This window comes from Syngnathoides biaculeatus, chromosome 22 (assembly GCF_019802595.1).
Source record: "Syngnathoides biaculeatus isolate LvHL_M chromosome 22, ASM1980259v1, whole genome shotgun sequence".
Classification (NCBI taxonomy): domain Eukaryota; kingdom Metazoa; phylum Chordata; class Actinopteri; order Syngnathiformes; family Syngnathidae; genus Syngnathoides; species Syngnathoides biaculeatus.
In genome coordinates this window covers 9031767-9059764 of record NC_084661.1, presented here as the reverse complement: position 1 = coordinate 9059764, position 27998 = coordinate 9031767, and the positions used below count along the sequence as shown (strand labels likewise).

The 27998-nt window shown below is 39.6% G+C and overlaps 3 protein-coding genes across 4 annotated transcripts; 1 reads left to right on the top strand and 2 right to left on the bottom strand.

Moving 5' to 3' along the window:
- Positions 1 to 26: 26 nt before the first annotated feature.
- On the bottom strand, positions 27 to 12217 carry tom1l2 (target of myb1 like 2 membrane trafficking protein). Of its 2 annotated transcripts, XM_061810688.1 has the most exons (15): positions 12093 to 12217; positions 11612 to 11696; positions 11094 to 11172; positions 10198 to 10347; positions 8693 to 8827; positions 8455 to 8601; positions 8221 to 8337; positions 7990 to 8123; positions 7857 to 7908; positions 6321 to 6489; positions 6126 to 6252; positions 5976 to 6057; positions 4780 to 4839; positions 1744 to 1780; positions 27 to 937 (listed from the first exon to the last, which is right to left on the bottom strand). In XM_061810688.1, the coding sequence occupies exons 1-15, from the start codon at positions 12193 to 12195 to the stop codon at positions 789 to 791; spliced, it is 1626 nt and encodes a 541-aa protein (XP_061666672.1). In that variant the 5' UTR covers positions 12196 to 12217; the 3' UTR covers positions 27 to 788. The 2 variants fall into 2 exon arrangements, with proteins under 2 accessions (XP_061666672.1, XP_061666673.1); XM_061810689.1 differs by lacking the exon at positions 4780 to 4839.
- Positions 12218 to 12559: 342 nt separating this feature from the next.
- On the bottom strand, positions 12560 to 16120 carry atpaf2 (ATP synthase mitochondrial F1 complex assembly factor 2). The gene is made up of 8 exons (XM_061810732.1): positions 15701 to 16120; positions 15582 to 15626; positions 15264 to 15412; positions 15020 to 15117; positions 14796 to 14876; positions 14352 to 14464; positions 14067 to 14182; positions 12560 to 13278 (listed from the first exon to the last, which is right to left on the bottom strand). The coding sequence occupies exons 1-8, from the start codon at positions 15819 to 15821 to the stop codon at positions 13141 to 13143; spliced, it is 861 nt and encodes a 286-aa protein (XP_061666716.1). The 5' UTR covers positions 15822 to 16120; the 3' UTR covers positions 12560 to 13140.
- Positions 16121 to 16228: 108 nt separating this feature from the next.
- Positions 16229 to 21145, top strand: gid4 (GID complex subunit 4 homolog). Its single transcript, XM_061810733.1, is given in 7 exon segments — positions 16229 to 16333; positions 16335 to 16634; positions 17008 to 17067; positions 17625 to 17732; positions 17811 to 17912; positions 17987 to 18117; positions 19495 to 21145. Coding segments are annotated over 7 exon segments (855 nt in total). The 5' UTR covers positions 16229 to 16243; the 3' UTR covers positions 19559 to 21145.
- Positions 21146 to 27998: the final 6853 nt, after the last annotated feature.

Below are 27998 nucleotides of genomic sequence, written 5' to 3'. Positions count from 1 at the left end.
TGAAAAGGATGAGAATGATACAACCGTGTGCTGAAGTCCTTCTTTCTGTATTCAATGGAAATAACACATTTGGTCCTTGGAACTAAAGACGACGACAAACAAAATACAACAACCCATAAATTATTTTCTCGGCATTAATATGATCACATCACATAAACACAGAAAAGGCAGAATGGACCTCAAATAAAACATTAGTTGTACGACCATGCCAAACTAAAGTCACTTCTTTTAAACGCATTACATCATGAGGTTCCCTTTCCTTGTGCAGCATTGTGGGGCACATCCCTAATCATCAGCAGCAGCCAGGAAATACAAGCTCATTGGCCTTCCCTTTCCTCCTACATTTCGACTGTAAAATAAATTTCTCTCCAACATACATCGCTTGAATATACACAAAAAGGAACATTAGTCATTTACACATTTACACTCTAACTCATGCCTACTTGCAGAGGGACTGAAAGGAAAAAAAAATATTGCCGTAGGGATGCTCAGGACAGGAAAACCAAACCAGAGAGTTTAGTAACAAAACATAACTGACTAATCGTGTGTACTGCATGCTAGGTGGTTTTAGGGTGGGCAACCCACTTACATCTACGTGCGAGCACGAAGACACACACATTATGTCATTGTCATTTCATGCCATTCATCCTTTTTTTTTTTTTTTTTTTTAAACATATGAAAATAGAAAGTTTAGTTCATTTTTTTCCCCGTGTAGACATACAGATTCCCTTTCAATGAAGTTACATCACTGCAGTGGATCTAATTAGTGTTACTCGACGCGTTTTGGTCTACATGGCAAACAAAGCGTCCTCCGGTCTGTCCGGCTTCTTGCGGCTCGGGGTTCCCTGCGCTGCGCCGGGCTCGCCGCTTGGAGGAGATGGCAGGTTGGGGACCATCTCGGCAGCTTTGGCTCGCTCCTCCAGGAACTTGTCGAACTCTGCAATCACAGACGAGTAAAAATCCACAAAAAGTCACAAAAGTAGTCAGTGGTTCTCAAACTTTTTACGAGTTCCACCCCAAAAATACACAGCTCTCCAAGTACCAACATTAAAATAGAGCAGTGTAGTAGGCCTTCAAAATTATATTCATACAAATTTTAATTTTTAAAAAGCATATTTAGTATTATCATAAGCCATTATAACATTTTGCCCGGTTTGAACATTCACAATGAAGGAAATCTGCAATGCACTTAAATTCTGTATAGGAAAATGAGAAACTGCACTAAAATATTTTTTTCAACTTGTAACGTTTTGCACGTTTTGTTTTGGTTAGCCAAAAATCTGATCTAAATAAAAGTTTAAAAACAGGTATTAAATATGAGGTAAGTAAGTAATTTTCTTTCGGCTTGTCCCGTTAGGGGTCACAGTTTTTACGCCGGATCCCCATCTTGGGGAGTGGGAGCCACAGTGAGATACAAACTCATGACCCCTGGTTTACCAACCCAATGCTCCAACCACTGTGCTATGGTATTAAATATGAAGGATTGCCCTAAAAAAAAAATCCACATAGGCAGAAATTATTTCATGCACCACTAGAAATCCAATTACAGTCACATCGATGCTATTTTTGTTAGCCCTTCTATAGCGGTGGTCATTGTTAGCATCATGCTAACGGACTTTGGAAATAATTTCAGTTGGTTATGTTTAAATAATGTATTTTAAATGGTGGTGTTTTGTGTATAAACAGCTTTCCACTTGTTGCAGGTGGGTATTCTCTGCAATACGTTCACTGTACTGTACTTACCTTCACTTGTCACACCCTCCTCACCTTCATCTCCTTTCTGTAGATGGAAGAGAGATTTACATGTGATACCTTAACACAAGAAACACACTCCCGTTCATCGTGGAAGCACCCCAAGAAGAAACATGCAAGCATTTTTTTATGAATTAACATCTCACCAGTTAGGTCTGAGTAAAGTATCATACTTACAAAGACCGTCTTGGGAGCCAATTAGCACTCAACCAAAAGTTTTGTTAGTTAAAACTGACACCAATGTGCATGAAAAGTGTTAAAATCCACACAAACAAACAGCTGTAATATTCAAGGCATGACAGGATTGCAAGTTTGTGGAAAATGAGCACAAGCAAAAACTGTGTAAAAGCAGATGCATAAGGGTTGGAATAACGTTTTTAATACTGCAGTGTTAGTGCAACGTCCACATATGGGGGAAATATAATTAAAATGACAAGAAATGGCATAATGTTAGGGGGATAATTTAAAATTACAAAATAGCAGAAATGTATTACTGTAGTATAGTAATGTAGTAACAAAAGAAATCACGAGAATAAAGTACACACTTTTTAAATGAACGATATTACAAGAATTTGGTCTTGTCAGGAAAAAAGGGGTTTATGTTATAATTGTATTTTTTGGGAGAAATTCCTATTGGGTATAAAATGGTGCAAAAGATACAAAAATAAAGTAATCTTTTTCATTGGAAAAAGGTCTCGAGAATAACCCCAAACAGGACAAAAATAGAATATCAGGAGAATAAAATAATTATATGTGAAATGTTATGAGAATGAATTAGCAATATGACGCAAAAAGGTAAATTTTTCCAAGGTAGTTATTTGTTACGTAGGTATAGGATCTTTAAAAAAAAATAAAAATAAAGTTATCCTGGGACTAAAGACCCCTTAATAAAACAATTGTTGTGTCAGGAGAAAAACAAAAATTCCTGAAAATACAAATGCGAGCACGAGAGGGTCCGGGGGCATTCCACCCCCCGGTAAATTTTTGAAAAAATGGATGGCTGTGGTGCATTCTGGCATTATCTGTGAACAAAATTCAGACAAAAATTCAAAGTAAAATTTCTGAGTCCTGACCCCCAAAAAAATTGGGCAGAAGTTCCCCAGGGGCCAAGCCCAGATTTTTTTGCCCCCCCATCCCCCTATCACTGGATAGTACAAAATCCCATTTGTCATTAAAATATGCCATTTTATCTCAAGACAAATGAATTAAGTGAACTATTCAGTAAAAAGACATCTAAAATTGTCATTTTCCCCACATTATACATATTATATAGAATATACACGAAAATATATCCTAGAATTTCTACACCATACAGCAAAACATGTTAAAGAAGTTGATCTGTAGTAATTACTATTAACGTTTAAGTCTCAAACTTGTTACGTCGCGTTGTACTGATACACTCGACCACATTGCTCCCTATCTTAGATATAGATCTAGTAATACTAATAGTATAATCAGTTGCCTTTAATATTTTGATACACACAGTCACTCACATTTGAAACATGTACGGTTGTGGTCAGTCATGCTTGTAGATAAACTTGCAGGTGTGATTAGGGATGGCCTTAAAATAACTTACTGGATTAATATAACATAACTGTAAATTAGAAATAAAATAAACAAATACATAACTAAAATAGAAAACTACAATTTAAAACTCAGAAATGATAATTTCCAATTTCAACCGATACATGATATAAAACGGTATTTAAAAATTTTCATCAATAAACAATAAATTGATCTGCCAAACTTGATCTGAAGAAAAGTTAAATGCACTGGCCTGTCAAGGAATAAACACGTATGATCTATACTCGCAATGTTTTGAAAATGCTGAAAGTTTAGTTCAACATAATCGGCGTTAGTGGCAAAAAGCTAGCGATACATTGTAACAAACATTCCTTTAGGCAATCGCAACGTACTCTTTGTTGGGAACGCACCACGGGACTGCCGTAAATAGGAGGCTGGCTTGCTCGAAGGCGCCTTTATGTGCATGCGCTTGACGCATTGTCCACACCTGAATCGAGCGACGAGGTGGATGATAGTCTGTTTTTTTTTTCTTTACGCCGTCATACTGGCTCGCGATCGACGCAAAGAGCACCCCCGCCTTGTGTAACTGAATTTCCTTTGACATGTCTCATGATGTAGATGACTTTCGACGTAAATGCGCTTTCATTACGTGAAGCATTTCTGAACACGCGCTTTCGTACATGCTCCGTACATGCTCAGTACGGTTAACTTACATTTCCTGTTTCCGGGTGAATACCGGTTGTTTTTTGAAGCAGCCTTGTTTAGTTAACAACGTTTATGAAATAAACACGTAAATTAATGTCAAGACCACACAAAATAAGTGACGTCTTGAGAGAATGCGAGGGGAGGGGCGTTACTGTTACTAGTGTTAGTGCCTCAACATGGCTACGTTCGTGAAAGCAAAACAACAAACTCAAACGCATGTTCGTCCAATGTTGTCAACTAATATCCGGATTAATTTTAGGCAATTTTCCGGACCAATTTTCATGAAAATTAAAAAATCTGTAATTCCGGGAAAATCCGGAGGACTTTCATCACTGAATAACTCTAAGAGAAAAATTTAATTTCAGAAGAATAACGTTAGTTTTCAAGAAGTCTTGAAAAAAAAAAAAAAATCAATACAAGGAAAAAAAGTATTCTTTTTAGTAAAAAATGACTGACATAATTGAAATCGTTTTTGTTTAAGAATTATACAACAAAAATAATAATTTGAATGCATTAATATCAAATTGTGTTTCATTCCTGTGAACTGATGGTTGCAGTCATAGCTTACTAGATGCTCATTTTTACAATATTCTGCCAAATTAATGACCACTGGTTCCACCAAAAAAGGGTGAGCAAAGTAATCTAGGATGCTATGATTAAACGATTAGTGGAAAAAAGAAGACGTGTGAGTGGATTAGATGATGAAAAATAACAGGACAAAGGATAAAACAGAATGAAAAAAAGGAAAGAAGATCCAGAAATCATTCAAAATGAAAACAAAAATCATGATGGGCTCACCACATCAGTACTTAGCCATTCCTCTATGTCATCCATGACAGAGGACGGGCTTCCGACACACTAGAGGGTGACATTATAATGAGTGTGGGGGGGCCATTGGGGCAGCAAAGAAAAACAAAACAAAACAAAAACACAAAAAAAAAAAACACAAGCCCGGAAACACAAAAGTGAATATATGATGTCTCTCGTATGAACTTAATGCCATTTCAAAAGAAAAAAAAAGTTGGGGTAGTGGCTCATCGCAAAACCAAAGAGACAACAATTCAAACACTTTTAATGCCTTGGCATATTTAATAATTCAAAAAGTTTGTCATTCCATATGCGCTTATTTTATGAGGAAAAACTGGTTAACAGCAGCAATTATAATTCTCAGTACAATTTGTGTTTAGTGGCTACACAACTGGAGAGTGTCCTAAAACCATCTTGTTCATAGGGCTGGGTGATTTGGCCTTCAAATAAAATTACAGATTTTTGCCACGTGTATGCGCACGCACACAAAAAAAAATGAGATTTTTGATTTTCCCTTTGCTGATAGGAAAGGGGAATGAAAATGTCACTGTATGAAAACAAGTTTAGCTTTTTTCCTCCTCCTTCTGAGATCTGCATTGTTACCTCCTGCTTTAAGCTTTAAAACTGTAAATGTGAACATTTACCATCATAAACCGAGTCGTCAAACTGCATGTCTCAGCTGCACCATATATCTTTTCAAAAAAAGGTGAGTGAGGCGAGGTAATTGACCCTTGGAAGGACATACATCGGGTCAAATTATTAAATAAAAAATAGCACCACATTTAGGAATGCTCAGCATGTCTGTCTTCATGATTTCTATCTGCCAGAATCTTTTCTTGTTACAGAAAAAGATTGTCCTCATATTGTCCATTTCTTAGAGGGAATTAAAGTTGCTTGTCAATTTTGGGAAAAATAATTCCTAAAGGGGTTGGAGAAGTGGCCAAGTTGGCAACACTGCCTGTCCTTTAGTAAACTAGCTCCCCTCTGTAGGTAGGTAAATACATAAATATCAATTAATCACCCAGCCCTACTTGTTTAATGATGCCACTATTTAAAACTATAAGCAGTTATTTACAAGATTTTTTTTTATGATTTTGTTAAAAATGGGCATCTGCCAGCATTTGCTTTTGGTTGCAGACTTCTACAGCTCACACACAACCAGAACAGGGTTTTTCACTGAGACTCACCGCTGCTGCACGCGGCTGTTGGACGTCCAGAGTGGGCTGAAGAGAAGCAGCTGGAGCAGCATGGCTGTCATCTGCTTCAGTCCTGAGAAAGGAAGCAGATATGAGGGAATGGATCTTTGGCTAATTTGTTGTTTAATGTGATTGTCTTACGTCTTTTTAGGCTCTGGGAGGGATCCAGTCCTAGTTTGGGCAAACACGTCAAATTCGTCCTGGGAAGGTGGAGGCTTGCAGCTGGATAAAGAGCTCAGGGTGCTGCTCACACTGTCGGCACCAACATCTGCAGGGAACAGAAGTACACCATACAGCTACCACGAGCCATCTGAGGGTTTAGTGCAGTAGACATACCAAGTCCAGCCAAACGAGAGGCCAAGGTGGCTGGAGAGGATGGTCTTCCAACGGTGGCGGTGATGCTTGGAGGCAAGCTGGTTGGAGCAGCGTTGGGCATATTGCTGACCACTGCTGGCGAGGCGGGACCCAAATCTATGAGGTTGTCCTCTGTTGCTTCACTTAAGACCTGGTAAGAAAATCACAAACATACTGTGAACAAATGAACTCATTGGACTTCTTTGTTTAACGTTTAGAAGTGACTTTACACGATGGGATCAACGCTGTCACAGCAAATAAACAGATGTTGATGTAATGCAGCACAAGAAAAAGAATGTAGCCAATAAGCTTCAGGAGAACATGAAAATGTCTTAAAAAAACTTCTTAAGGGGTTGTAGACTTTTACTTCAAACTAGTTTTGTTTGGTTTAGATGTATGTAGCTCCAGAGCTTCCACTCACCCTATAAAAGTGCATAAAAAGCCCCTTGAGAAGATTTAAAAAAAAAAAAAAAAAAAAAACAACAACAACAGGGTAGAGTATTCTTAAGGTCTGGAGGGGATTGCATTTTTTACCTGGTATCATGACCATCAGATAAACTTTTTTTTTTTTTGGGGGGGTGGGGGGCATCTAACACTATCTTTGTTCTGAGTCAATGACTAGTTGAGGCTGCATAGACGACAAGACATGCCAGATGGGATGGAAGCCCCAAATATTCAACCCGGTTTCAAAAGTCCATGTGGGGTCAGACTACTACAGGGTACTGAGCTTGTAGGGAGGCCGACATTGGTTTCGTACTTGCCTGTCTCAGCTAGCCACAGAAACAGAGGACCAGAAAAGAACAGAAAAAAAAGAGAGTGAATACAGTAACATGCCTGGAAGATGTCACATTGCCTTGTATAAGGTGCCTAATTCAAAGGAAACCCAACAAAGCAGCAGCTAAATGTCTTTTTGAGAATGTCCATAGATAAAAACTAAATCTATACGGAACACAAATAATGCAGACATTAACCCTGTGCACTGCAATTGGGGTGCATAATTATCTCCTTAGACAGGGCTCTACACTAACAGTTGCACTCGTAGCATTGACTCAACCAACGTTTTCAGTTGGTTGCACCAGCACATGATTTGATTCCATCATTTTTTGAGGAGGTACAGCATTACGATGCCATACCGTAGCTACAGATGGCGAAAGATTGACAGTGACTTGAAATATCATAAGTCACAGAAGCCGAAAAAATGTTTTATGTTACAAACAACATTAAAATATTACATTGGAAAATAAAATCACTTGGGAATTGTCCTTCGAAATAGTGTTTCCGATGTGATTAAGGAATCTAGATGATGCAAGTTTGTTGAGTTTCCAATTAGGCATGAAAAACAATGAACAACAGCACAGATCAGACAATGTGAAGATGGCTAAAAACAATCAGGAGCATGAGATGGAAACTGCTGTGATGTCAACAATTGGAGACATCGCACAGGCATAGGTGTCACAGTCTAGCTGGATAAAAGACAGCCAATGGACACATTTCCCTCCACCTGAAGTATCGACTCACCCCATTGTTGACACCCTGGGCTGTAGACCTTCCAGATCTAAACCTCTCGTATCTAAAGTAGAGAAAAGGACATTGGCACATGGACATTGATGATTATGGGTCACTTTCGTGACATTTGAATAAATGTTCTTACCTTTCGTAGCGCAAGAAAATGTTATTTAGGTCATCGTTTACGTGCAGCAGCTCCTCAGTCACTGCCTCGTTGGAGACACAGGATATGAGCTCCACTATCCTCTGCTGCATGGCTCGACATGTCCTGTTCAGCTCCTGAAATACAAATAGAGTATATACTTATAAGGCAGATAAGCAGAAGTATTTTAAACACACACAGTACACATAAACTCAGATAGGAGGTGTTCCATGCCTGTAGTAACTCATAATCAGAAGTGTCCTCTTTTCCCGGGACCATCTCAGTCAACATCTCAGACATGACCTTAGTGTTCCCCCGAACAACATCCAACTCACTGCGCAATCTGCAAATCTGACAGGGAAATGAAACTAACTGGATTAGAAATAGTGTACGTTACTGAAACCTTGTCGATTTGTGAATCGTGTGTTCAAAATGGTGAATGATGAATGATTTCTTGCCTTAGTGTACCTGTTCAGGTGTTGGGTTGATGGCTCCCGTGGGTTGAATGTTTGGAACTTGTGGTGTGGTGAAGGCTGCTGGAAGAACATGCGGAGCAGGTTGGGAAGGATTGGTGTACTTATGTAAAGTTGAGTCTCCCTCCGGTGCAGATGCGGTCTTGTAGAACAAATCAAATGAGAAGACTGCCTAGCTGCACTTGCCAACAATTATGTGCTTGTGTGTGTTGCTGCCACCCCATCCCTCCTACCCTCTGAGGTGTATGTATAGGCGAGAGGGTCTCCAAGTCCGACACGGGAAACTCAATGCCTTTTCTCTTCAGCTCCTCATAAATTTGGACAACGCCTGTGAGATCTGGACTGCTCCTGAAAGCATCGGCCCATGCCTGCAGTCACAGAAAAGCAACATTTCAGTACAATTGTAGGTTAGAGTAAGTTTCCATTACTGGTAGATGTTAGCAGGGTTAAAAAACATTTGGTGGATTTCCATGAAAACTTATTAAAAAAGGTTTAAGGAATAAGTCAAGAAAAATAAAACATCACATCCTGCTTTAATATCACAGTAAATTAGAAATGGATGATTGTAAAGAACAACAATTTATCTTGTTTGGCAGCTCTGATGGTAAGAATCATAACATGTACCATTTTCAATAGCGCTTGTCCTATCTCAGTTGACCTTGTGCAGGAGGGGTGGTACACCCAACCGATTAGTTGCAGCTTGTATAGGCAATTAATTCCACACTAACATGCAAACCACAGCCCGTCAAATATGGTACCACTCAACTGTAAGGCAGACTTGCTAACCAGTACTACACCACCGTATGCCTCAGAACATGAAAAACCAAAACACAATCAGGTTCCTATTCCAATAATAATGACTGCTCAAATTTCACTGTGGTGGGGGGCACACTGGACTGGTCGCCAGTCAATCACAAGGCACATATGGAAAACCATTCTGACTCAAATTCCAATCTATGGCCAAGTTAAGAGTCACTAAATAAACTTAAGATTAACATGCATGTTTTAGGGATAAAACCAGAGTACCTGATTGGACCCCAGATTTTCTGCATGTGTGTCACACATGCTCACCACTATTCCATTGTTCTGCCAACTATGACTACTCAACTTACAAACACAATTTAAGAGCTGCCGCTACACTTACAAGGTTAATATAATCATATAGGGTGCAGACAGTGTAAAAAGGGGGCTAATTCAGAATAACGTATGGGATGAAAGAATAACACGAGTGGTTCTTAATTTACCTGTTACTTCAATAATTACACAGTAATGGAAACAGGAATATTACAAAAGCATTAGCACTTGGTATGTTTAAGACCATCTGTTAACATGCCAACAATAGTGGCACAAAACCTTGTGCCCCAAACATGTTTGTCTAATGGCTTAACAAACACCGCTATTCTCCTCTGCTGGTGCCATGCTGTGGTCCATGAGTGGAAATAAGAGCGTTGCAAGGTTACCTGAGCTGAGCCTGGTAACATGAGCTGCACTGGGTGAAGCCCTAGAGATACTCGCCTTTTTATGACTGCACCTTGCACACGTTCTGCACAGCCTCATAAACTTGTCATAAAAACCCCTTCACACCTCACCAAACACACCTCAATTAGCCTCACATTCACTGGCTTGATCATAACCACATTCTCTATTGCAGCACATGAAAAAGGTAATGAAGCTGTATGTGCATCACACACATGGAACAGACAAAGACTATGCACATCCCCGTTTGTTGCGATCTTACCTGAATGAGGGCCAGCACTTTGTCTTGAACAATGGTTGGAGGGTTGTTTTTAGGAGAGATGATTTTAACAAGAACGCCATCGACAAAGTCCCTGCTAGTGACCAGAGCATGAAACCTGTGGCCACAGTTCTTTACGCAAGTCTCCAGCACCTGATAGAAGCAGAGAGGTGAAAGACATGTTGAAACTGTTGTCTATGTACACAATATGCTTTATCGTCCTCTCGCTGTTGTGACAGTAAAAAGAGGAAAAACTCAGAACGATTCCAAGGTTTCATTGACAGTCACATGTAAACACAGTGACTCTGATATAACCGAATCCTACGACTGATAAGATGAATGACCATAAAGCTGGGAATGGAACTTATTGTTTTAGACTAGTAGTGTACAAATGCTGCCCTGGGTGTTTAGTTCAATATTTAAAAAGTTACACTCTGTAAACATCAACAATACCAAACCACTACGATATATACACTGCAAAGTCAGTTGTGTTTAGTATTTATGTGAAGCGAATGACCTTCCAGGAGCAAAGTAAACAGGTTTGCTTAGTTTTATTTTACAGTCATCAATTTATTTTTAAAACAGTACTTGTACGACAAGAATATAAAAATAAGGACAAGAGATGCCTTCAGCAAGAATCCCTCTACTTCCTTAAAAGCTGTCTATCGGAAAGGTAAGAAAATGTGAGACTTATTTTTGTTTCATATAGTTGTGATTTTTTTTGCGATGATGCAAAATTAGTAGTTTTTGCCTTGAAAAATTAACTGTTTTCTTATTTCATACTTGGAAAAGACAAACATAAACATGGGGTGGGGGCCAGCAGAGTCAGAGGAATGGATTGCGCTCAACCACTTGGAGTCCACGATTATTGTGGATGCAATTACTCAACTTGTACGCACCGTTAAAGCCAGCATCACTTCCCTGTAGTTCCTATTTCCATTGAGCCTCTTTTTCACTGCCCGAATCGCATCCTTTGGCCTGCACATAAAAAGCACACCTGACACATTAACAATGCCAGCATTGAACAACAGACCAAACATATTTTGAAATGGGGAGGGAACTTAAACATTGAGAGATCCATAAGTCAATGATTTTCACATTGCAGTAATAATTAACTTGTGAATTGTTTGACTAATAGTTCAACATACAGTACGAATAGCATGAGACGCAGAAATCGAGATTTGAGAAGACCATTTATAAAGTGACGTGCAGATCCGTGCAATGGCTTGACGCATCTCAAACAAATTATAACCGACTGATAAAAGAAGCTCATGCAATAGCTTAACCATACAGCGAGATAAGCAGCGGAGCTTGGTTTAAGACGTATTTGCAAAGGAAGAGATAGTCTTTAAATGATAAAAACAGCGATAATCTTTACAAGAGGTGATCAATCTCTTGATTTTCTCTGTGTGCTCACCCGTCTTCTGTTTCATTGATAATATCACATATTTCCATGTTGAGTGTCCAGTCTTCACTTGGTAGGGATCCGTCAGTTGCTCTTTCTGGAAAATAAGTACAGAAATGAAAAAACAACAACCGTGAGGGCGCATCTGACAAAGGAAGCGTTAAAAAGAGGCGATGACTAATGGTAAGCTAACGACTGGCTAGCTAGGACCATTCAACATGCCAATGAATGGGCGAATAACTTTCCAAATGATGTCTACGTCAGACTCAGCAATACAAACGACCAACTCAAGTGTTTTGTCAAAAGTAACACGAACAACGGCAACATATGTTAGGTACATGTAATTAGCTAGGCGGCTAACGGGGATAGTTCTAAAGAGCCTTGACGATAGCCAAGTGCGACTAGCTCGCACTTTAACATCATCGTCGCTGATTCGATACGTTTTCATAACATAAATCTCATACTGTTATTTATCTGACGACTTCTTACATACCAATGCAATGACCAACTGGGGTACTGTACGGATTTCCCATAAGGAACTCCATCTTGACCGTCTTCAAACAAGAGAAACGCGATGTTGCTACATCAGGAAACATGTAGCATACCCCACCCCCAGACTCACGTCATTGGTTGAGAAACTCTGACCTTTAATGTGATTGGTCAGCCATGACTTCACTCACTGAGGTTAGACGATTGTAAATAATCCAAAGGTTGCAATCTTGCCACAATAAAACTCAATTTGTTTTATGATTATGATAGTGTCGCTTGTTTTGATTTTTTTTTTAGCAATAATACCAAGTGTATTTAATCTATCTAATTGACGGACGTGACCAAAATTTTCAGTTTGTAAATTAATAAAAAATTGTTTTGCAATATCAAATGACGAGTGTACATATGTATGGATCTATTTTTCTGATAGCAGCTAGTACAAATATGTTGGTCAGAAACAGTCACTTTTACAGTATTTAATCAAGACCTTAAAGGATGAACAGAACATGAATGTAGTAGTATTTCCACTGTGCCATTACAAAAGATCATCCATATCTTCAAAATATTTACATGTAGCAGACAGTTGGTGACAAGTTCAGGGTGAACCCCCGCCTTTTACTCAAAATCAGGTGGAATGGACTCCAGCGCACATGCACACCTAATGACGACAAACCAGTCTAGCAAATGGATGGATTCAATGTAGCAGACTATAAAAACTGCCATGTTGTTGAGATTGAACCAAACAAATACAACAAACATAAAGTCTCTATTCCCTTTGTGCACAGTGTCCAGACATGTCACCGATGACTGATAACCAACTGGAAGCTCAGTGGGTGGTGTCAGACTTGGCATCTGTTTCATAAACGTAGCAAAAAAGACTGGTGAAGTGTTTGAAAGCGCAGCGATGACTCGAATGGATGAGAGACTGAGCAACTGTCACTAGTAAATAGAACGACCGGGATATATTCTATTTCTGAGTCATACTCTGTGGAGTGGTGTCAGTTTGATGGGAGGTTCGTGTTCTGCTCTTTCAGCACGCAAGCTTCTTCCTCTCAGTCCTGCAAAAGTTTGCGTTTGACAGTCGAACTCTCAGATGAGAGGTGTACAAACAGAGCACCGGCAGCAGTACGAGCCCGCAGTTCATACATATCGTAGTCGTGAGCCCACTCCACATTTCCCCAGCATTGAATCTGTGAGGGAAGAGGAAGAAGGTTGAAAAAGAACGCAGGAATAGTGCGCTTGTAATACTGTACTAGAATTTTCAACATTGCACTGCAAATTATAGGCCCAACAGATCAGGTCAGATTTTCCATCAGGGTAAATATGTAATATATTACAGTATTGTAATTTGCAGTTTTGAAGAATTAGAATGTATCATACTGAAAGAATATTTGCTAATATACAGTAGTGATGATTTTACACTGCTGAAAGCTAGAACAATATACATATTTTTAAAGAAATACCTTGCTGTACTTATCAGTAAACAGGGTCACTATTATTATACTCTTATTTTGACTGCTTTTTTTTTCTAATTTTGGATGGCATGAGCTCATCTGAATAGTCTCAATTTGAGTCTTGCTATAATGGACCAAAAAAAAAAAAGTAAACATACCAGCCACCATACTTGTTGGAGAAATGCTCACCTGCTTCCTGACTACTGTCAAGCTGCCCTTAAGCAAGGCAATCTAATGCCTCAGCCAGTATGTGTGTGATCAGTACCTCAGTGTAGTGCATAACGAAAGATGTGTAAGGTTTAATTTCTTTTTGAGGAAATTCAATTGATACACTTTAAAAAAAAAAAAGTTTGTGCAGGAATATCTAGAGTCCGACAAACATTAATACTGTATTAGCGACAACACAGATAAATACAAAATGCAAACAACTATTGTTTAAGACTGCATATTTCAAGAGGAAAATGGATGATGCATTTAAAGCATATGGTAAACACATAAAAATATGTCCACCCTGTTTGTCCTACCTGATATTCCTCCTCCAGCCTAGAGAGCAGCACAGCCTGCTCCACACTCAGATGTCTGTCAATCATCCCAAGTGCCAACACAACAGACTTCAGCTGGGTGATCACGTATTCAAGTCCTACACAGACGGAAAATAAACACTTTAGTGCTCTACTCCTGTAACATAACATCATCATCAAAAGTCATTTAAGTCAAACTACTAAACCTCACATTAGTAATTTGACAATTACATTTCTCCTTACAAGATAAACAAATTCAAGCATTCACTTGTGTGCAAATGGATTTACCTGTCAATGACCAGAAATTGTATGATTTTAGATGCTGGCAAAAGGTGTCTTTGGTTGCCTGAGGGATGTCAGGGCCCATAAAACTGGATGAGGACCCAATAGTGACGTTATATCTGAAATTGACATGTAACTCACTGAACATCTGGAAAGTCTTTTAATATCTTCATGTGTAGCTCCACTCAAAAGCCACTTAATAGGTACAATGGCACAATCTAATGGGATCCAGCAACAGAAAGATTCATTCATGATCACATGATTTAAACAGTTAAATATGAGGAACAAAATATTGTATAAACAAATTCAATACGGAATGGCAAAACTTGTACAACTATCCCACTCTGACAGGATCAATGAAGCTATAGCATTATCGTCTTTGCAAAATAAACATGTATTGTACTTAATGTTGTTGTACGCGCTGAGTGCATGTGCTTTAACCATGATTACCTGTTCTCAATCCAGTGCAATACAGGGTCCCACTCATTTTTCTGTAGATCCACCAAACCAAAGGGCTCCTCCACTCTGTAACTAAACCAAACATTAACTTAACTTACGCTTTAATTTCTCCTTCATTGTGTTTATCAATAATAACTTCTTTGTTATCACTACCAGTACTTTCAATCTACATTACAAATGTGTGAAGGTTGAATTAGCGTGACTAAGTCGCATACCAAACAGTGTCCGTCTCCAGAAACTTTAATGCACCGCTGATCATCTGGTCTTCGTTGCGTTGCGTAGGATTGTCCAGAGCAGTGTTGCAAAGGGTAGTCTCCAAAAAGAATAACACTTCAGTCAGTTGGGATCCTTTTTTTTTTTTTCAATTTTGAGAGGATAAAACAACTAACATAGTGACTTGTGACAGTATAGATTTTTGCTGAATACAACACAAATGACACTTGAGGTGAAAAGACTTACCAGGTGCATTGTGTAAAACTTGAGCGTATCCCTTTGGGCATCCCACTCAGTTGCCACGGCGATGGCAAGGGCTTCATTTGGCACTGTGAACAGCTTCCCTCCAGGGGTTTTCAGCTTCCTTCGATCTAGGTTTATCTCAAATAAACCTCCTAAATCAGACAATAAAACAACATAGTATAGTTGGCAGTACCAAATGAGGACATTAGTCACTCGAATTATGAATACAATTGAAATCAAACCATACTTAACAACAAAAATGATTATTGTTATGACAAGGAAATACTGTATGTTTTGAGGAGATAAGTGATGTGCACATACCTTCACCTTGGGATATGCTGACGTCCTGATAAAATCTTTTCCTCTCTGCAAGCAGATAGGATTATGTTTTGTTGAATATTCGCAGTGGAGATGAAGAAAACGACCAGATATTGGCTTACCCGTCGCGGCCGATGATGAGTATTTCAACGAGCATTTCAAGTGCTGAGCATTTAATTGTATTTTACACGACGAGACTGCATTTCCAAACAACGAGCGGAGTCTTACAAGGCTTCTAAACATTGCACTAATAAAGTGAAGTTGCTATGTTTACGGAAAGCTAAGTTAGCTAAACGACATTAACACGACTGGTTTTTGTTCTTAGATAACAAAATGGCACATTCTTACGTGTTTATTTAGGAGCATTTACATCGCATGTGCGGCAGTAGTTAAATGATTACCGAAGTTATAAGTCTACCCGCTGACAGAATCTTATTTGGAGTCCCTGTGTTCAAAATCACACGCGTGACCTTCTACGTCTGTCAGGCGGCAGCACAGTGAAAATTTTGTAGCAGTAGGGAAATGTAGTCTTCAACATCGCTGTTTGCACACTTACACAACTGGAAAAAAACTACAATCTAAAACAGAGAAGCTTTCCGCCAACTGAACCAATAAGAATATAGGATGTAAATACGTCCAATACCTTCAGCCAATGATAGGTGAGAATGCTTTGCCTTCGTCGTGGTGCCGAAGTCCACTTACTTTCCTGGGAGCTCGGTCCCTGGCAAACTACAGCATTCCCGTTTCAAGGGGATTTTGGCGGCTGGAGGACAGCTTCAGCCCCCCCAACACTTCTTTGTGGACGCCGGCATCACACAGACGGCTATTGACCAGTGTCGGTGCCAAGCCAGCGAAGTGGGAGCCATGCCTGTCCCCGCTGGATACATGAGCGACTCCCAGTGCGCGGCCTTCGCATCCTCGGCCTCGCTTGTACCTCCGCCCCCGATCAACACCCGGCAACCCGGTGTTGTCACCTCGCTGCTGTATAGCGGCTCCAAGTTCAGGGGCCACCAAAAGAGCAAAGGGAACTCGTACGACGTGGAAGTTGTTTTACAGGTGGGCATTTGAAACGAAAATGTTCACGTAAGAGGTGAACTGCGAGGGGCATGGGTTGAGCTGTCAAACGGGACTGTGATGACTGACAGTTGGAGAATCAATGAGCGTGGGCCTAACCCTCCGGAAGCTAGCAATCGCTTAGCACTGCCTCATGCTACACTAACAACCATTATGTTACAATTAGTACTTCACTAATGACGCATTTCATTCACAAATACAACTGTTATATTTAGCGTCTGCAGACAATTCTGACGACTTCCTCCTGTACACAAATGCATGTTTAGTTCTGTTCGAAATTGCGTCATATTAAGTGGCTAATTCTGCTGTGAAACTGATGTCACCATGCTCATGTTTGTTTGCTTTTCCTCTCAAGCACGTCACCATGGCGGACTCTTACCTCTGTGGCTACTTGAAAATAAAAGGACTAACGGAGGTGAGTAGAGGCATTATCGTTACCAGTGAGAGCCACCAATATGCATGAATGATATTATTGGAGGTTTTTCCTCACTAGGTTTTGACATGTCCTTATGTAAATTACATTAACAGATTACTAAATTTGTCATTCACGTCCCCCCAAAACTGCTTTCCCCAAATTTATCAATTTTCCACACGCGAAACTCCCCATTCATTAAATTTAACATCAACAAAAGTCATCCATATTTCCCATTCAGAATTGTTATTTAGAACATCTTGATAACTACATTTTCTACATTCCCCAAACTCCCCACATTTCACAATGCAATTGCCCAGTTGAAACACATTTTATCTCCTTCCAGATCTGTCCAATAAATAGTTGTATTAACTTATGCATGTGCATCACACTTTATCGCCACCTACTGTGTAGCGCTGCGTCATCCTCCGGCTAATTTTTAATTTTAGAACAAAAAATGGGCCACATCCAAAATTAAAAGAGCTCAGTAAGCTGTCTAAAGAGCAGGACACACATGTAGGCTGATTTAAAAACGAAAACCTAATTGTCTGTGTGAGCAGGAATACCCAACTCTAACGACGTTCTTCGCTGGAGAGATTATAAGCAGAAAACGGCCATTTCTCACCCGGAAGTGGGATGCAGATGAGGATGTGGATCGTAAACATTGGGTAATTGCATGAATATATAAGATGTCTACATTTAGCATGTTTATTCTGAAGTGATCATTTATTCCTGTTTGTCACCAGGGCAAGTTCCAGGCCTTCTACCAGTATGCAAAGACATTCAACTCGGATGATTTTGACTATGAGGATCTTAAAAATTCAGACTATATTTTCATGAGGTGGAAGGTAAAGGCCTCATTTTATTGCATTAACTTGACATTGTACTGTTAATAATGTCCTGTGTTTTTGTGTATCACCAGGAGCAGTTTCTGGTCCCGGACCACACAATCAAAGACATCAGCGGCGCTTCCTTTGCTGGATTTTATTACATTTGCTTCCAAAAATCTACAGCAACAATCGAGGGCTTCTACTACCACAGGAGCTCTGAATGGTAACCACAACACAACCATTATTCCTCTTTTTTTAAAGTTGTCTTCACGGCCCGCTTATTTTTGGCTCATATCCCGGAAAACCTGAAGGGTGTCAGCATGACAGACACAGTTTTATTTCAGTATTTACTTGCTTTAAAAATTTTCATGTGATCGGTCAACATGACTCTTAACGATTAAGTGCAGGTGTGTTTGATTTACTGTTAATATTCAAGCACTCTGATAAGATTGAAACTGATGCCAGCTCCCTTTGCTTTATATTAATGTTATATCATTCTTGCTTCCTTCTGCACGTAATCAAATTTCGACACTTTCCCTTTCATATTGGAAAGCACCACCCATGTGAGCTTGCACAGGTGGAATATTGACTGTTTTTCCTTCAAAGTTGGGAATCATTGACAGCCCCGCGAAGTTTCCTGCTGTCATACATCAGCACTAAAGTTTTAACTTCAGCCAACTTTCACCAAGCCAATCGGCACGCGAGTTCATGGTGAAATGACACAATACGCACCCAAATAGTACACAGCGGTATGTGGTTTAGCGGGATCATGCAAAATGTGTCCATGCAGCATGAGCAAGCTTTTTAATGTCATAGCCTCATATTCCTACATCCCACCATATTTCATTTATTTCTGTTACTTAATGAGATATGTAAATTCAAAACATCAATAAATAAAATTTGAATTAACCACTTTTAGAACAGCAGCTAAGTTGATGCAACATATACAGTATGATAGCAATTTTTAATCATGTAAATGCTCTGTGTGCAAGATTATAGAAGAGAACAGGCCATATGTGTCCTACTTTGCCCAACCCCTGGTTTATAGCGTAATTCTGTCTTTTCATGTGATATTTTGAATATGTACAATGCTCAACATAAAAGAGTACAGTTAGATATTTCTCAATTTCTTGGTGAAGATAAGAACAGAGAATAGTTCTCAGAATTTGTGTATACATCTTTGTAACACTGCAATATTTAAATATTTTGTTTAAAATAATGATGAGATGGTGGTTAGCACTTCGGCCTCACAGTTCGGAGATCCAGCTTAAAATCTGTGTGGCATTTGTATGTTCCCTGTGCTTGCGAAGGTTTTCTCCAAATAAACCATTTTCTTCCTACATCATACAAACATGCAGGTTAGGTTAATTGAAGACTAAATTGCCAATAGGTTTGCATATTCTCATGAATAGTCTGTTTATAAAGTGTGAGCTGTTATTGGTTGGGAAGCAGTCCAGGATGCAGCCTGCCTCTTGCCAACGTTGTTAAAGTGCATCCACAGATGCTGAACTGTGATTATGCAGCCGCTCAATGTATTCATTTTTGACTTCATGTGTTTCTGTCGATTGTAACTGGAATGATGTTGTCTCACCTCACTCAGGTACCAGTCTCTAAACCTCACCCATGTCCCTGAGCACAGTGCCGCCATCTATGAGTTCCGGTGACCCCGGCTGGCATCGTGGATCTTGTGTTTGATGGACTTGAGGCGAAGCAGAGGTCTGCAGATGCTCACAAGACTGGAAAAAGACAGAGTGGGATTTTTTTTTTTTTTTGTTTTTTTGTTTTTTTTTTTTTAGATGACTCGTCAAGAGAACCTGCTTGTCAGTTGGACGGACTGAGTATGGACCAGCGGATTTGAGAGGACATTTGAATGTATGAGTATTGGTTGAGGTTTAAAAAAAAAAAAAGGAAATGGAGTTGTGCTCCCTGGCTGGAGCGTTTAAAGTCAGAACCAGCATCAGAGCCCAGGTGTGGTTTTTACCTGTCTTATGTTTAAATGTCTGGCTTTTGTTCTGTAATACTTGGCACACTTCAAGACACTTTATAAAGATAAGTTTGGAACCCTAGCTTTCCTGAAGCCAAGTTGCAGATAGACATGTGACAAAGATTTTCAAGAGGGGTCTGCTTGGTTAACAAGAAGCAAGAAATAACTGAGCCTCTTCAGGTTTAAGAGATGGAGCTTTAATCAGCCCGTAAGCTTGACATGACAGTATATACAGTATTTGGTTGGAGCTCGTTCTTCGTTTGCCTGCCAAAAGGATATTTTTGTGATTCTATCCGAAAAGATGGACACTTTGCGGCACTTTTATAGGCCCCGTGTGGGTCACGACACAAAACAAACAAACCCCTTCTTCCCCTCGTGTTGGTTAGACATGCTTTTTCGTCACAAGTGATTGCCGTGGATGTTGTTCTATTGTAACATTTGCACAAAGATGAATTACAATACATGTACTAATGCTAATGCTCACATGCCCCCGGTACACAAGCTCAAAGTTATATGGAGAAAGCGTTTAAAAAAAAAAAAATCTTTGAAAGCTTTTGACTGTTTGGAATGTTGAGAGACAAATCAGTCGCATTTAAGTATTGTGACAGAGTATTTTTTACCCAGCTTGCTCCGCAATCTGCATTAAACAAAGCTTTTTATGTCCCTTTTAACTTATAGACCCCCTCCCAGGTCCTTCCATTGACGTCTCTGACTATGCAACCCGTTCAATATAGCACTCTCCAAACAGCAAGCCTCCATTTTCAGAGATTTTATTCTATCCCCAGAGTATATGAAACAAAAATATCTTCGTTTAAAGGAAATATTTTTTGTTAAAATTCCCTCTGAAGTCTCAAATCATGTTACCTGGTCATGTGACTGTGCCATGTTTTTAAAGTTCAGAGTTGTACTTTAACAGATCACCATGTGCGTTTTCTTGAGCTTGAGCCAGAATTGGAGTGAACTGTGGAATTTGAAAAAGAGAAATCGTATCAAAACTAAAGTGCGGTCTGTGGTTTTGCACCCTCCCTTTTAAAACATTTGCTTCCCTCTAGTGGTTGAAAATGGTTCATGCTTCAATGTGGGCCATCGCCTGGAAAGAGACTAGGTTGTTGATGAGGTCACTGCACTTCTTTTTTTATTCACCGTGACTAGTATGTAAAAAGAGGCAGATTACTCAAATTATTGGTTGACATTGTGAAAAGAATGTAGTTTTGTTACACAATGGAAGGATAGCAGTGATTCTTTGCCTTCCAGGATGAAATGTGGTTGGACAAAGTAAAAAAAAAAAAATCACTGCAAAAGTTTCAAAATTGTAACATCCATCCATCCATCCATCCATCCATCTTCTTAGCCGCTTATTATCACAAGGGTCATGGGGAGTGCTGCAGCCTATCCCAGCTTTCAACGGGCAGGAGGCGGGGCACACCCTGAACTGGTTGCCAGCCAATTGCAGGACACATCGAGACAAACAGTCGCACTCACAATTACACTTCGGGGCAATTTAGAGTGTCCAATTAATGTGGCATATTTCTTTTTTTTTGGGATATGGGAGGAAACCGGAGTGCCCGGAGGAAACCCACACAGGCACGGGGAGAACATGATAAATCCACAAAAGCAGGTCAGTGATTAAAGCCAGGACCTCAGAACTGTGAGGCCAATGCTTTTCAGATGATTGACCGTGCCGCCTAGTAACTAACAATTTAGTCAATTCTGTGCATTCATTTTCTCTTAATTTGTTACATGCAAAAAATAAATCATTTGAGTTTACTTAATTTGAACATATGTCGGTTGTGCATGGGCCGCATAGAGCTGGAAAAAAAGATAATACACCCTGAATTGTTCACCAGTCAGTCTCGGGGCACATACACACACACAGGACCATTCACAGTCGCACGGTCTTGCAAGACAACGGGTTTAGGGAAAAATCACAACTGGATATTGAACCCACTCTGCCTAGAGTGAAGACAGGTGAGTGAATACTACCAATTGTCCATCAATTTTCTTAGCCACTTACCCTCACAAGGGTTGCAGGAGAGCTGGCGCCTTTCCCAGCTGTCAACATGGAAGAGGTGGGGTACATCCTGAACTGGTTGCCAGCCAATCGCAGGCCAAATGGAGACTCACAATCACAACTAGGGCCAATGTCCAATTAATTTTGCAGGTTTTCGGGATATGGGAGGAAACCGCAGTGCCTGGATAAAACCCACGTAGGCACGGGGAGAAAATGTGTGACGTGAACTAAATGTAGCCAATCAAACAGTGAGCTGACAGGATGGCTGAAAATAAAAACAAACATGTCCCACTGGATCTCATATTTTTAATAATGACCTTCAAAATAAAACACAGAAAACACCAAATCTGTTGGAAATCAAAAACCGAAGACCTGTTTGAGCTACGGGAAACATTAACAAAGCTTATTCAACATACTTGCCAATTACTATCACTTTAATGCCCTCAGAGTGAAATGACGTGGAGGAATGAAAACATTCACAGGCACGACATTCTAATTTTTTACTTAAATAATGACAAGTGACATTTAAGGTGGTCCAATAAAACATTGTAGTCCTTTTTTGGGTCATGTACATGAGTATAACTAAAGTTGATAATGTATCAAACGTCATATGCGTCATCAGGCTGGGTGGGGATGATTTTGAAATAGGAATAGATTTTGCATGTACATGTGCATGCTGTATTGTGACTCAAATGTTCATACCCTTATGTGCACGTATTTACCTTCCAGAATGAGGACTGAAACAGCGTGAGGTAAACCATGATATGCATTAAAGGCAGCGATTACCATTTCCAGAATATCAAAGCCATTTCCCATCTGATACAATGATGGATGGTGTGGTTGTGTTCACTGGAAATTAGGATGATGGGAAAATCTGTACTGTGAAGTATCAGATAGACACTGGGAAACTAGTTTTGAGGTATGACCTATTACATCTTCCCATGTCTACACCACAATTGTAATTGTGCAGCAAACAGTGTACACCCATCAAACGATGTCCCGTTTAACTGCGTAACCTATAGCACTGTTGCCTAAAAGTTGTTAAACGAGTCAAAGAACTTAACCCTTTGTGGTCATTCAATGAAAATCAACAATTTAAAATATCTTCCATGAGCGAACACAGTCAGGAGAAACATTGTTAAATTGATCAAATTGGTTGCTATGAGCAAACATTTGTCAGGCGAGCAATGCAAACTAAACCCAAATGGGCTGCGAAGTAAGCCAAGCGGGATACCGCATTAGAGTACGTGAAAGCACAGCAAAATCCATCCATCAGTTCGATGCTGCTTGCATGCGCTGCGGGTTAATTCCAGTTTCCATTGGAGGAGAATGGAATGGTCAGTCAATGGGTATATACTGCATACATGAAAAAATTATTCACTTGCACATTTAAAACGTGTCCCAGGTGACTTCGGGTGAGGGCACGCCCCAGACAGGTTGCCAGCCGATCGCGCGATCGCAGGGCACGTGCAGTTGAACTATTTCTTGCAGTATTTGTTTTCCACTAAGTAAAAGATGGAGACAAAAACAGTGTCATTGATAAAGTGCATTAAATTGATAACATGACCAATTAAAATTCAATCTGCTTTTATAAAGTTTTTTCATTTCTTACCAACATTGAGGTGTTTTGAGTCTTGCAGTTTTGGAGAATCAACGGAGACAACCTTTTAATGTTATATTAAAGTATTTCATATAGATTATTATTAGTAATAATATTCATAATAAAATTCCCATATCACATTACTATCTCAAGAATTTGCAGATTTTTCTTCTGTTTGTGTTGATTTGTCCATGACCTTTGATCTTGGTTCAATACTTGAATAACAACAGAAAGTCCCTGCAGACGATTAATGGAAAATAGCGAACATCGGAGTATGCTGCTGATTGAGTGATTGCACCTTTCATCGTAACCCGAGACTGCGGCTCGAGAAATACGTTTACATTTACAATCAAACGTCACAATCTGTTCAGTGGCGGCGCGGCAAAACAAAAGAGGGCAGGGAACATGACCTTGGGGGATGTTACATGAACAGACAAAGGCTGCACTCAACTCTCGGATGTACAAAGTCACTTCAGGAAAATTATGTTGTTCACTGTCAGTGTTTAATCGGTCACAACCACACCTTAATTCACACGTGCGTCGGCCTCACAGTTCTGAGGACCAGGGTTCAAATCCCGGTCCCTGCCTGTGTGGAGTTTGCATGTTATTGCCGTGCCTTCGTGGATTTTCTCCCACATCCTAATAAACATGCTTGAATTGAGGACACTTGAGTGCAAATGATTGTATGGTTTCTATGTGTGGCTGTCAACCAGTTCAGTTCCTGCCCGTTGACAGCTGGGATAGGCACTCCCGCAACCCTCGTGAGGATAAGCGGCTCAGCAAATGGATGGATGGATGAAGAATAGTAATTTTAATAATATTGCTTTTATAAAGAAAAGTGAAATATCATTTTTGTAAAAGGAACATTTTTGTTAAAATTCTTGTATTAGATCTTTTTTCTTTGTGTAGATGAGCACGTTTCATTTCTTTAGAATGTTTATTTTTAGGCTTGAGCCAATTTCCTGGTTGCTCAAGATCCAAAATGTCCCCTCCTTTCCATTAGTGGCAACATACAAAGTGCAAAGTAAACATTTAGCAACTCAGAGAAGGTTTTCTCATTCTTGGGATTGTGTTCCCTGTGTGACACGATGCGTTTGGGTCACCGTTCAGCATTTCATATTTATGTGCTACTTTCGTCACAGGCATCATCTGTCGCACTGGAAACAAGCCTGGAGTCTTGTCTTAGTCCCTTTTAAGTGTATTTGCCCTATTTTGAGTTTTTTCTCCCTCATTTTGACACATTGGAAGAGAGAGAGAGAGAGAGAGAGAGAGAGAGAGAGAGAGAGAGAGCTACTGGAATTGGGGGGGGGGGGTGAAACCGTACATTCACATGCCAATTTTTAGTTTTCATTTAAAACAAAATATTTTTTTAATTCAGTCTGAAAGATTTTGTGCATATTCATAATGACATAATTGAGGTTGTAATCTAATAATAGATGACTAAAAAACAAGGGCTGAATAATTTTGAAATCCACAGTAGATTGTGTATTTTATGTACTGTGTCATAGGTGAAAGTAAAAAAAAAAATAAATTAAAAAAAAAATATATATATAAAAGCGTATTTGCCCCATTTTTTTCTCATTTTGACACATTGGAAGAGAGAGAGAGAGAGAGAGAGAGAGAGAGAGAAAGAGAGAAATTTGGGGGGGTGGGGGTGAAACATTCACATGCCAATTTTCAGTACATTTAAAACTAAATATTTTTTTATTTCAGTCTGAAAGATTTTGTGCATATCCATAATAACATAATTGAGAATAATTTAGAAATCCACAGTAGATTGTGCATTTTATGTACTGTGTAATAGGTGAAAGTTAATGAAAAATAAAAATAAGTAAAAAAAAATGTACACACCACAAAAAAAAAACACACACTGGAGTAACTCCCGCGCACATCAAAATAACCTCTCATACTTCCAAAAGCCTCACACGCACAAAAACTCTTTCATGCACACATATTCACACACAAACACACACACTAAAAAAAAAAAATGAAACTCACAGCGCCATCACAACCCAGCTCAGCTTACAATTTCTCTCCCAACTCAAAAGACCTCTCACGCTAACAACAACTTCTCGCACTCACCAAAAGCATCTCTCACAATCTCCAAACTGTGCACACGCACGTACATAATGTCTCACACACACACACACACACACACAAAAACCTCACATAAAAAACCTTCTCTCACACACCAAGGAAAGACAGACACTATAAAAACCGCACACACCAAGAGAAAGAGCAATATTTGTTTTGTGACTTTTTCATGTGTGAAAGGTTCATTTACTTATGATGTAATTATAGGAAAGAATTTGTATTGGATGAGTAGAATTGGGAATTGCCCTCATGCTGTTAATTTGATCATTTGCTTTGGGTGTTATCTTTTTGTTTGTTTTTGTTTTTTGTGTTTTTGGGCATGACTCAATCATTGTGTTTTCCCAGCAGCGGCTATACATTTACACTTAGTGATAGGTTCTCAATGACTCTCCATCATTGCACATTCTTATCTGCACGTTCCGCCTCGCTCTTTCCACCGAGAAATGTTCTCAACCCTTGTGCATTTATAAATTGATAAATATAAAAATGAAAAGTCACTACTTCGCCTCTAAGGTAGCCCTAAAACTCCATCAAATGAAGTGCGTTTCTTTTATTTTATTTGATTGATTTCATTCTACGAAAGAGCAGAATTACTTCCTCATGATAAGAAATACGATAAAGGTGATGCTGTTTCCTCCTCCTTTTGCTTCCTTGTTTGTTTATGGGTTGAGACGTGAGCAAATACCAAGGAGATGTAAAAAAAAAAGAGGGAGAGAGAGAGAGAAAAAAGACAGGGAGTTTGGACTGCCAATTGCACAGCACTGCTCTCCCTTCAACGTGCTCAAACATGGTCTTATTGTATACTTCTAATGAGGCAGCATAAGGAAGAATTCAGAGTTCAGTAACTTGCTTAAGAACACTTTGGCATAGTGACAAGAGCTCAGTCTTAAACTAACAATTTTGGGGTTCGGAGATTACAATCCGACCACCCGAGCCACACCACGCCCAGTTTTTCTCATTATTCCCCCAATATTGATGTAGCAGAATCTCTGCAGTCGTCCACGTGAGCCAGGTTGTGGGGATTTGACATTCATATTTCTTTGCACGTTGAGCAGATGGATTTAAAGGAAATAAATGCCATGCACCTGCGCGAGACCCAGGAGCACAGACAAAGAGGCGGTTGTGGAAGCACGACCAATGAGGCTAAAATTATGCCAAGGGGAATAACCCAGTGGGGTGGGGAGGCGTTGGTTGGTGGTGTACTTTAAATTACTCTATAGATTATAAGATGAATTAACTGTAAATTACAAATGACCAAAAATGCATTAACTTTTGTTCCGTGTGTTAAAAAGCTGTTCTAATTTTATTTATATCTTGCCCAAAACCCAAATGAGGACACTCGGTATAGAATATGGATTGCTAATATTGATGGAATAATATATCAGTATAATATGATTATTTATTTGCACTCCCCCGCTTATCCTCACGAGGGGTGCGGGGGAGTGCAGGAGCCTAACCCAGCTGTCAACGGGAAGGAGGCGGGGTTTTGGGATGTGGGAGGAAACTCTAGTGCCCGGAAAAAACTCACGCAATGCACAAGAACATGTAATCTCCACAGTGACGCGGCCAGGATCGAACCCGGGTCCTCAGTACTGTGAGGCCAACTTTTTACCAGCTGCTCCACCCTATCGCCCCTTGTAATTATATTGTATTGTATTAATACTATTACTCTTATAAGTGCTGATTTCCTGAAGATAGTTTTGGAGCCTTATATTGCGGTGCGAGCCACCCATTTCATAGCCAAAGGAACCAAATATTTGTCACAATAATTTTTGAAAATGGCCGCAATTCGAATGAGAGACAGAAATGTACGCTACTGTTTTGGAGAGGATTCAACACCCAGCAGTTTTAAAGAAATACTAACTATAAACAGTAATGGGCATCGGTATTCGTGTATTATATCAAATTGAATGAACGGCGCTGCAAGGGTTCTCACGGACTGTTATGCATATGCTCTTGAAAAACAAAAAATAATAATAATTTGTCTATTGCCACATAGATCATGCACTGATGTATGACATTTATGGTGTGACTAAATACTGAGTAGTGTGTAGCCTTAAGTGCTGCTCATTAACCATGCAAGCAGGGTAATATGGCTGTGCAGGGTGGGAAAAAAAATATAGCAATAACTGCACATTGTTATCTTTCGTTAATCTTGGATGATGTCTCCCCCAACTAGAAACATTCTGTTCACTTGTGTTTACCCATGAGTGAAATGACACAAAGGATTCCTTATTTGAACTTCACTGCTGTAAAGTTCATTCTGTAGCGTTTTTTTATGTAACACCATCATCACCGTCGCCTGGCTGAGCGTTGCGTGCTCATACCAAAGCACGGCCAAAACACGTCAAACATGTTATGTTGTAACACCCCCCCCCCCTCCATGCTTTACATGCAAAATAATACAAACTGACC